A 10,875-nucleotide genomic window follows, 5' to 3' on the forward strand; every position below is an offset into this window, starting at 1 on the left:
AGGATTGTCTAGTCTAACCCCCAGTTTTAGTGACTGTGACTTGTCGTGTGGACCAAATTGCAGGACTGGAGCCAGTGTATGTCCCCACTGACAGAAAAGAGAGTAATAAAATACTCTAACGAAGAACTATGGGAGAATTTCTCACATTTATTGTCAACTGCAACCTCCAAACCAAGCAGTTATTTTTGCTGGCCTTTTATATTCCACATCTGAGAATTGTTTATACAGATTTAATTTTTTTGATTAACATATAATAAATATTATTTGGTTTAATATTTCTTTGCCCCCCCTGACACCTACACAACCCAATGCAGGAATTTAGAGTACTTAACATTAAGGAGATACATTTATTGAAATGGAAAATTACCCTGCACACATTTTTAGGGGAATAGTCTGAAAGAATTGCAGAACTATCCCTAGGACTATAAGTGGAAGAGACCAAGGACTCTTTTCATTGATTCCAAATGGGCTTTGGATCAGGCCGCTCCGCCTCGCTCTAGTTTTGCACGTGCAGACCGATGCCCTCGGGGCTGTGACACATACAAAGGAAAAGCAGCAGCAGCCGCAGTTTGCTCCGCCGGGCTCCCTCCCGCAGCTCTATAGCGCACCGCCCCGAGCCGAGCTCTCCCGCCTCTGCCCTTTGCCGGAATCTTTTCTCCTGCAGCCACGCCCCTTCCCTTCCCAGCCAATGGGGATGGGGTTTGCTAGGGAGGGGTGCGGCGTGGAAGGGATGCCCAATGGAGTGCGGCGTTGTTGTGGGGGGCGGGGGACTGCGGAAGGTGGGACTAGGAGCCGGCTCTCTGGGCTGCGATGCGACCGGGTTCGAGGCGCTGAGGAGGGGGCGGCCGTGCGTTCTGACCGCCCTCCCCCACCCGCCATGAACTCGCTGGAGCAGGCAGAAGGTAACTGGGGTCCCCGCCCCGCCCAGCCCAGTGACCCTTTCCCGGAGGCAGGCCGCGGGGGGAGTCTATCTGTGCGGTTCCCGCGCCCCAGAGCGGTCTCCTGTCTCTGCCCCACGACCTGGGAGCTCTGACCCCGGCCCCGTCAGCTGGAGGCGTCAAAGGGCGCTGCCCGGGAGCGCGGAGCTGGCCAATAGCAGCTGGGGGGCTGCGAGGCCACCCCCCCTGTCCCAGAGTGGGGAGGGACGTTCTCCGCGGTGTGGCCCAGTGACAGCGGGAGCCAGCGAAGGGTGTGCGGGGCGGGGAACGGGAGTGAGGGGCGCCCCTCACCTGGGGGTCACGGTTTTCTGTAGGGGCAGAGGTGCGCTGTGCAAACCTGCCACAGGACAAGGTCCCTGGCGCCCACAGCCTCACGCACTGGGGGGATGGCTCAAAGGCGAGGAGCCGTGAGTCGAGCAGTCCGGGGGGGTGGTTTAATGTTTTGTTTGCTCGCTTATTGATGGAGGAGGGGCATGTTGCTGCTCTGCAAGCGGCGCTTGGTATAACGATATAGAAAGTGGATTCGGTTGTAAAAGGGCAAAGTTCTACCTTTTAACTGAGCCAAGTTATTTGAACGAGAGTGCGTGCATCGGCTTTCTCCACCGGGGACAGACTAAAAGCTCTCCAGTAGTTTGCAAAACTTCCTTTTTGTCATCTTTCTTTGGTTGGGTTGTTTCGTGACGGAGCCTGGCTTTTACAGTGTGGTCTATTAAGTCTGTTATTTCTGCGTTGGTAAGAGATTTGTTGTACAAGTTGGAAACTTGTCATAGAATATTCACTAATTCCTTTTCTTTTTTAATGTAAGCTCTATAGTCAACACAGCTGTAATTCTTTAATTGCAAATTCTATATCTCAAATACATTGAGATGTATTAATCTAACCAAGGAATTCTTTTCTTCAGGAAACATACAGCTCACTGAGCTTCACATTCTTATTTGCTAAAACAGATCCTTGTTTTAGGTTTTGGTGCAGATTTGTAGTAAAGGATATTAAAAAGGAACTTAAAGCTGCTTTCTTTCTGCAAAAAAATCAATACAGGAGAATATTTTAATAATGCACCAGTACTTCAAGATTAGATTAGTAAATGTCATATATAGAACAAACAAGATGTAGATACATTAGCAGAAATATTAGAAATTGTAGGAATACTGAAGTGACTGTCAACGCTTATTGTAACACTGTAAATATCAGAATTATCTCTTTGGTTAGAACTGGTAAACACAAATGTTTAAAACACCAAACCCATCCTTTTTTTGAAAGAGGTCCTTAACAATTTGGGCTTCCAAGACTTATAAAATGTAGTTCAAGCCTTTATTTTTTTATATACACTTTATTTAAAACACTGAAAATCATATTTAATTTACAAATGTTTTCTATTGGTTAACAAAGTACTGGTAGTTATATTTTTTTCCAGTTGATAAACATTGAAATAATCTCTGCATATATCTTAGAGTAAGTACACACTTCAGTAACAGGCATACATTTTAATGAAGGTATTTTTGTTGTAGTTTTTGCATTGTTACCTTTATTAGAACTCTAATATAACATGAAATTCTTTCAAAGAACAGTTGTTGTTACTTGAAGCCAGTTTGCCTTTAAAGTATATACCTTTATTAATAAAAAATATCAAACTTCAAATGATAAATTAGTGGGACAGTTTTAGGCCCAAAACTTCTCTGGTTGAAAAGGAAATCTTCACAGACGTTAAAATGAATAGTTGACTTTTTTTTTTAATCTGAAAATATTTATAAAGTACTCTTCTCTTCATGTTAAATAGTTCCCCTGTAATGTTGCAAAGCCAAACAGTCTATTTCATGAGTCAGATTCTAAAGTTGGCTAAAACTTAAATAATTTATGACTGTATTTTCATTGTCCAAGATGAGTGGCATGTAAAAAAAATAAATTATTGAAACTGAAAGGACTGTAAAAATCTCAAATAATGCCAACTGAGGTAAGAATTTTTGTAGTGAGTTATGGTGATAGTATTCTAATCATAAACAAAATACCAAACTCTACCTATCATTAGCACAGACCATAGAGTATAACAAGGTTTTCCTGACACATTTTACATCTCAAAATATACCTTGTTTTAGAGTATTTTAATCTATTAATATTAATGGCTTGCAATTAGACTTACAAAGAGATACCATGTCAAGGTATTCTAATCTCTTCAGTATATATTTCTCTATATGGAAATGCCTGTCACTTAATTATTACTTTTTAGTGAGGGGCTTAACCAAGAAGTGGTGGTAAATTCTAAAGCTAATGTGCTGAGATGTAGTGCTAAGCATCTTTCCAATAACTATTGATTAATCTGAGATGCAAGCGATTTTTGATAATTACATCATCAATCCATTACAGCTTTCCTCTGCAAGTTATGAGTCTGAGCTGCACAGGGCATAAGTAACAGAACAGAATCTGAGGCATTAACTATTAAAGTTCAACTAATAGACCAAGACTTATTAGATCTCTGCCTGTCTTTTCCTCAGATCTCAAGGCTTTTGAAAGAAGACTTACCGAATATATTGCATGTTTGCAACCAGCTACAGGACGTTGGAGAAGTAAGCTTAATATTTTAAAGGAGAAGTTGGATTGACTCTTTAATACTTCAGTTGGCATTTACCCATGTATATTCCTATGGATTGTGTTTACAAAAACAAATCTATGCTTTAAAAATCTTATTGTATGTACTTTGTATGTGAGCCTAAAAATCTTTTAAATATGTGAAGATACCACACATACACAAATTTAACAAAAAACAGCAAAAGTAAAATAATGGATTTATGTTATTGCATCTATACCATGTGCACAAAATGCTTATAGCATTTGCACAATTGCTATTCAAAAGTAGATATTGGCAAGAACAACAAAGCTAGAAGTATAATCAGTATAATGATGATCTTATAGGCAGCCTCAGCAAAGAGGGCCAGGACTGAATTAGTCTTTTTAAAAGGAATTCTTCAGGACAAGTTTGAGGCATATTGAGGCTTTGTGATGAAGGTCATGTCTACACTACCACTTACATCAGCAAAACGTATGTTGCTCAGGAGTGCCCCCCCCCCCCGGTGAGTGACATAAGTGTCGCTGGCTTAAGTGGTAGTATGCATGTGCTATGTCAGCAGGAGAGCTCCCACCAACATAGCTGCCGCTTCTCATTGGAGGTGGTTTAATTATGTTCAGGAGGACTCTCTTCCGTCAGCATAGAGTGGCTACGTGAGAGATCTTATAGGAGCGCAGCTGCATAGGTACAGCTCTGCCACTGTAAGCTCTCTAGTGTAGGCATAGTCTAAGTCTGCACTACCTTTTTTCAGTCGTGTATGTATTTTGTGGCTGTATAAAGGGGTTTGGTTTCCAAATTGGGCTATTTTTCACCATGATAACTTAAAACAATTTGTTTTGATGGCTTTCTCCTATTCCTTAGTATATTTTCCAAGGTTTCCCCGCAAAATCAATGTATTAAGTTTACTGGTTCTATAGTTTATTTTTTTAATGAGTGTGTTCACTTTCCAATTGTTGGCAATCTCTTCCAAACTTGTTCAAATATCTAAATGCAGGCTAAAGTTTTACTGACTTAAAGCGCACTCATGAAGAAGTTTTAAATAAAAATTGGATGTGGCATCTAGTGACTTCATAGTTCTGTTATCTGCATAATAACTACTTTATTCCTGGAAACTGGTATTGATATAGGTAGATCTTTACTATCTTTCTGTGTGAAATTGGAGTAATAACTTTCATTTTATATGGCATATAAACTTATTTCATTCCCCTTCGAATGTGTCAATTCCAGCCCCTAACTGGTCCATTTTTATTTTATCAGTATTATCAGCACCCAAAATCAAGACATCACGAATCTGCTTTACAAGCAATGAGGTTTGAACCTTTAGAATGTGCACTGTTCACATCTTTGTGGCTTTTATCCACAACTATGAGTGGAGGGTTAGAAATAAAACTTTTTTAATAAAAGCTGAGATTCTCACATAATCACTTGCCTCCCAGAGCTGGAGCTTTAAGAAAAATACCTGATATTGCTACACTTGCAATGAAATTGAAAGAGTTGGCAAGGCTGCCTGCCTCCTTGCAGAGCAGCTTGCAGGACTGCCACCTTAGTGTTATTGGCTCTTGGAAGTTACATGCAGAATACTGTGTGGGTTTTTAGCATATTGCTCAAGAAAGTTATTCTGTACTACTTTCCCTCAATTTTCTGACTAATGTTTCTAAATCCGTGTCTCTAGTAGAAACTTCTCATACCCTCCACCCCCCAAACTACAGCATGTCTTTACTTATCAAAACACTATCTGGTACTACCTTTTTGTCCTCTAGGAGGCCGATAGAATCTTCGAAGGGTTGCATTGTTTTAAATGGTAAAACATTTTTTTACCTCCTTCCACTTTGACTGCATAAATAGAAAGGTGGGAGTCCAGATGAGAAACAAACATGATATGCAGGTAGACATCTTCAAATAAATCTTGCTCTTCTTTGGACATTCTTAATAATCAAGAATGAAGAGGGGAAATAAAATAGAATGTAATCTCTTTCAAAGCTTTTCATGAGAAATTAAATACTTTCTAATGAATATGAACCAGATGTGTTGCTTATGACTCTTATTTTTCATCAGTGATTCTTATAGTGGTATCAGTCTGCACAGCAACTGGTGCTTGGAACTGGTTAATAGATCCTGAGACACAGAAGGTAAGTTATACTCTAATGTTGAAATATTAAATGTCTCAATGTTTGTAATCTAGATAATAAAAACCAAGTGTATGTAGTGAGGAGTTGTGGACTGCCTTGAAGAGTGAAAAGCTAATAGCAGGGTTATTTTCCTGACTGACTCAAGACATTAGTGACTAAGAGCAAATTCAGTGGATTATTTACATCATAGGAATCACACTTTGATTTGTAGGGGGAACTAAGAATATTTGAGGCATTCTATAGCTGTGCTGAATAGGAGTGATTTCTATTCAGAAGAATAACTTTGTTCTATCTATAGTGCATAGTTTGCTGAGGCCACCTTCAACTAGACTGATCCATGATCAAGAAAATTGAACTTGTGAGAACACTAGCAAGTTAACTAGTCCTAAAAGTTTTTTCTTATGTACCTCTGCACTTTGGAAATATCTCCCCCTTTCTCCTTGAAATAACTTTTTGTAGCAGTGGGACAATTTAAAATTTGTTACCCTAGATATGCATACACCAGCTATGCATTTGTTTTTGTTTAATGTGAATATCTAAGCTGATCAAAGTGATTTTTTTCCTAAATTGTGTGGGTGGAGTAGCTTGAGGCTTGGTATTCTAAATTTCAGACTTAGGGTGACCAGATGTCCAGATTTTATAGGACATTCTGTGAAACTGAATCTGAAAGTATAGTTGTTCAATGAACTTTATATGGTGCAAGAGAACTTCTGAGTTTTGAGTGGAATATCGGAGATTCATTTTACCACCAAACTGAAGAAAACTGATAAAGGATTCTTAACTTATTTTCATTTTTACACCTTAGCAATAAACTGAGGTAGAGCTATTATATTCTATTCAGAAGTGGAAGGAAAAATATGAGATGAGTGATGAACAATTGATTATTTTTGTGTCACTAATAGGAAAGTACTTTTTTAATTTTAGACTGTTCCCATGGAACTTTAAAACAAAAACTTAGCTTAATTACAGAGACTCAAGCAGCACTACTACAATGAGAAATGTCGTTTTCAAATCAGAAGCTGAAGATTAAATATCCTTGGATCTCACAGTTTTAAAAACTCTCTTCAGATGTTAGCACTCTATTTTGTCCCCATTTTACAGGGGATAAGGTCATGGATAGCAGATCTAAAATTTTACTTAGGTTTTTTTTCTTAAACAGCATATATCACTTAATAGGGCAGCTGCTCTAATTGGGACTTCTCCCAGGAAAATCAGAGACTGTTTTCTCTGTTACCTTCCAAAATATCTGAAAGCAGAAGGGATATTCATTGGGAAGATGTTTGGCAGAAGCACTTTTTGTGAAGAGTAGCAGGGTTACAAAGGAGGAGTAAGTTCTGAGTAACAAGGGAATTTTTAAGAGATCTATTCCTTGGTAAGACAACTCCCACCTGTTCATGCTCTCTGTATGTGTATGTGTATATATATCTCCTCAATATATGTTTCACTCTATATGCATCCGAAGAAGTGGGTTGTAGCCCACGAAAGCTTATGCTCTAATAAATTTGTTAGTCTCTAAGGTGCCACAAGTACTCCTGTTCTTTTAGCTTAGATTAGTGGCCTAAACATCAGGTTTGAAATACTTAGTCTCCAACCTGATGATGTCCCTTCAATCATGGAATCTTTTAATAATTTTTCTTCAAGATAATTTTATTTCTCTCCTAGGTGTCCTTTTTCACATCACTGTGGAATCATCCATTCTTCACAATTAGCTGTATTACTCTAATAGGCTTGTTCTTTGCTGGCATACACAAAAGAGTGGTGGCACCATCAATGTATCCTTTGATAGTTTGTCAAGTGAAAATTGAGGTAATTCTTACTGTAACTGCAGCCCACATAAAATCTTTGTTTAGTACTTTTCTTTGACGAAATCCACACAGCATAGCAGCCCGATGTCGAACAGTCTTGGCAGAGTATAATATGTCCTGCGATGATGTAAGTGACTCTAGTCTCACTGACTACATGTACATGTTTAAAGGAGGAATAAATGCAAAAAAGATGAAATTACTCTCTCTTTCTGAATAGACATTGCATTCCCAGATGGCACAGGTATAAATAGCAATGTAGATGGTGGGACAAGGCTTAGGTGTATAGACTGGCTTACTTGCATGAACCGCCCGAGCAGTGCCTCCCACATAGCAGCATAGTATCCCGATATTGGAGCTTTCTCTGCTGCAGGGAAAGGCCCTAGCGGGGAGGAGCAGTAGTGAAAAGCTCTGGCAGTTCCCTGTTGCCAGAGCCTTTCACTGCAGCGTGTAGCTACACGTGTAGTGCCTGTACTCTACATGCTGTTAAAGGGTAGACAGCCTAAGAGTGCATATTTACATTTTTACAAATAATGTATGGTTAAAATGTGAACTACAAGTTACTTAATGGTTCCATGGATGCAAACCCTTAGTTCTCACCCCTGTTGTTGCAGACTAAAGAGAAATTAACACCGATAACATTCACCTTTGTAGTAAGGCTATGTTAAATTTCAGGGTTTGTTTGAACTTTAATTTTTCTTTTGCAGACTGGAAAATTAATTTTGAAACCTAGGCCCCATGTTCAATAATCGCGATCTTCCTTCAACTCTGTCCACTGCCATGGAAATCAAAAATGACCTTTTCTGAAGGTAGTGTGGCACAAAAAAGCCAAACAGGACTGGTTTTCAGTTGCCTAGGAGTGAGTCTTATTTACAGTTGACAGTGAAAGTGTGCAATATTACCGTCTGGCATATTTGTCTAAATTCTCTTTTGACTATCCTCATGTTATCAGTGCTTTTGCTACCTTTGATTACCTCTTTTTCAGTATTAGTGTCACTTTTGTTCTTCAAGTAGAGCAAAACATGCAGGTGAAGTATGTTAATTGGTTACTAAGTTAAACTTGGAAACCAAACCTCGTTTGTTTTTTATAATGTGTTTTTTGCAAACTACTGTAAATAGCAAATCAATGCCAATGTTAAGCAAAGAGTAATACATGCTGTGTGAATTCTTGTTCTCATGAACCAGTATTTAAAGGGATGCTTATTTGCCATTCCCAGAGCTTTTTATTAATTACAGTTGTCTTTTTCATTCCTGGTTACAATATTTTTGGAATCAGCAAACAAAAGAGACTTAAAAGAGAAATCTATGGTATGGGGAAAAAGGTCTTATTATGTTTAAGAATATTGCAAGTATGTTAAAGTATCACTTGTCTAACTACATGCAGTACTTCGGCCACTTTCACTGTGGTTATCCTTAGTTCAGTGCTTTCATCTAATTCACAGTACAACCTGTTTTTAATGATTTTAACTTTTTAAAAACTCTTAAATATACTTACGTCTTTCAGATTATAAAAGTTCTGTACTGTATCTGAATTCCATAATCACACTGTTTTAAGAGTGGATTTTATGCTGTGATAATCTGGCCATGAAACTAGTATTGCAAATATTTAACTTTGGATTCAAATAATTTGATAACGGAAATATATGATCAGTGCCACAAACAAATTAATAAAACTCTCTAAAGTGTTAAGAGAAACTAAGTGTGGCTGTTATGTATACACAGTACAATAGTTCTTGAAATATTTACAATAATCATAACAGTTTAATTTTAAGTGTTCAAGGTGCCTTTTTACCTGTTTCAGATTTTTTTAAATTTAATTGAGCATAAGTCAGCATAAAACACAAAGCTGTTCCCGGCACAGTAACCTCTCACTACAGACAAGACTAGCAAGGCTGCCTCTTAAAGTGAGCATAGTTTGACTTTCATGTATGTTAAATTTTCACTCAATTGAGGCAATAAAATCCTTTGCTCCTAAAGTCTCTTCCAGAGGTTTTGTACTTCTGTCCTTCCATTGTTTTTAACTGATGTAAATTTTATAGGTAAATATGTGCATTAAATAAATACTTTATATATAATAGTATGTTTGGGGTTTTTTTGTATTGTAAATTGACAAATGTGCAGATATAGGATGGGAAGTGACAAAAGCTAAACAGTTATGTACTTTAGTTATGAACAGCTGAAGACTCGTCACGGAAGTATGGCTTTTGTTTTTTTGTGTGAAATGTCATGTTTGTTGTTCTGGATATTGATGTCACCAAAATAGGGACAGCATGGAAAGCAGCAGCCCACAGTCCCTCTACAATAATCCACCAGTCTACCTCAACCCTGTTCCAGGCACCTTCTCATGCCTAGAACAGGTATTGTCTCTGTCTCCCTTCAGGGCTTGTCTACACTGGCAATTAACAGCGCTGCAACTTTCTTGGTCAGGGGTGTGAAAAAACAGCCCTCGGAGCACAGCAAGTTGCAGCTCTGTAAAGCGTCAGTGTAGACAGTGCCCCAGCGCTGGGAGCTGCGCCCCTCGTTGAGATGGTTTTTTTTTTTTAGCGCCGCTACCACACAAGCAACATTAAAGCGCTGCTGCTTTAGATGGAAACTGTGTTTAGTCCCTTCCAAACTGGTCTGGATTTGAACTAATGATCTACAGGTCATCCAGCTTCCTTGGAATGCCTAAATCAGTGGCTCTCAACCTTTTCAGAATGTTGTACCCCTTCAGGAGTCTGATTTGTCTTGTATACCCACAAGTTTCACCTCACTTAAAAACTACTTGCTTACCAAATCAGACGTAAAAATACAAAAGTGTCACAGCACACTATTACTGAAAAATTCTTTTTCTCATTTTTACCATATAATTATAAAATAAATCTGTTGGAATATAAATAGTGTACTTACATTTCAGTGTATAATATGTAGCGCAGTATAAACAAGTCATTGAGCGACATAAGTTATACTGATCTAAGCGCTATGTCGGCGGGAGAGCTTAGAGTGTCTCCTGCGCCACTGTAAGTGCTGTAGTGTAGACCATAGCCAAGCTTACACAGAGCTCTTCAGGTCTGGGAAATGTCACAGCTAAATACAGGTGGAACAGATTGTTTAGCATAAATAGCACATTTCAAGGGCCATTCAAGGTGAAGTGGCTTGTTAACACCGGTCCAGTCATGGGGAGGGAGTGCAGAAAGGTAGGGGGGAGCCAGTTTTGGGGGTTGTTAGTGTTGGGTTACAGATTGTTGTAAGAAGCCATAAATCCAGTGTCTCGGTTCAGTCCATGATTTTTAGCATCCAGCAAAGTTATGAATTTAGCTCCCAGGCTCATCTCTTGAAAGTGTTGTGAAGGTTTCCATTGAGGATGAGGACTTATGGGTCAGTTACAGAGTGATGGCTTTGTGAAGTGTTCATCCACAGGTGATTAAAGCTTTGTTTACACTACAGCTTATGTCTGTATAATTTAT

At 38.8% G+C, this 10,875-nt stretch overlaps 1 protein-coding gene across 1 annotated transcript; it reads left to right on the forward strand.

The window, feature by feature from the left end:
- The first annotated feature begins 781 nt into the window (after positions 1-781).
- On the forward strand, positions 782-9,188 carry CNEP1R1 (CTD nuclear envelope phosphatase 1 regulatory subunit 1). The gene is made up of 6 exons (XM_065416459.1): positions 782-902; positions 3,428-3,499; positions 5,554-5,627; positions 7,290-7,399; positions 7,505-7,559; positions 8,137-9,188. The coding sequence occupies exons 1-6, from the start codon at positions 878-880 to the stop codon at positions 8,176-8,178; spliced, it is 378 nt and encodes a 125-aa protein (XP_065272531.1). The 5' UTR covers positions 782-877; the 3' UTR covers positions 8,179-9,188.
- Positions 9,189-10,875: the final 1,687 nt, after the last annotated feature.

The sequence above is a fragment of the Emys orbicularis genome, chromosome 14 (genome assembly GCF_028017835.1).
Source record: "Emys orbicularis isolate rEmyOrb1 chromosome 14, rEmyOrb1.hap1, whole genome shotgun sequence".
In the NCBI taxonomy this organism is placed as follows: domain Eukaryota; kingdom Metazoa; phylum Chordata; order Testudines; family Emydidae; genus Emys; species Emys orbicularis.

Excerpts from the sequence above, each read along its gene's own strand:
- CNEP1R1 (XM_065416459.1), top strand. The coding sequence starts at position 878 with ATGAACTCGCTGGAGCAGGCAGAAG. Across the intron at positions 5,628-7,289 it reads TAGATCCTGAGACACAGAAG|GTGTCCTTTTTCACATCACT; the intron begins GTAAGTTATACT and ends TTTCTCTCCTAG. Across the intron at positions 7,560-8,136 it reads ATAATATGTCCTGCGATGAT|ACTGGAAAATTAATTTTGAA; the intron begins GTAAGTGACTCT and ends TTTCTTTTGCAG.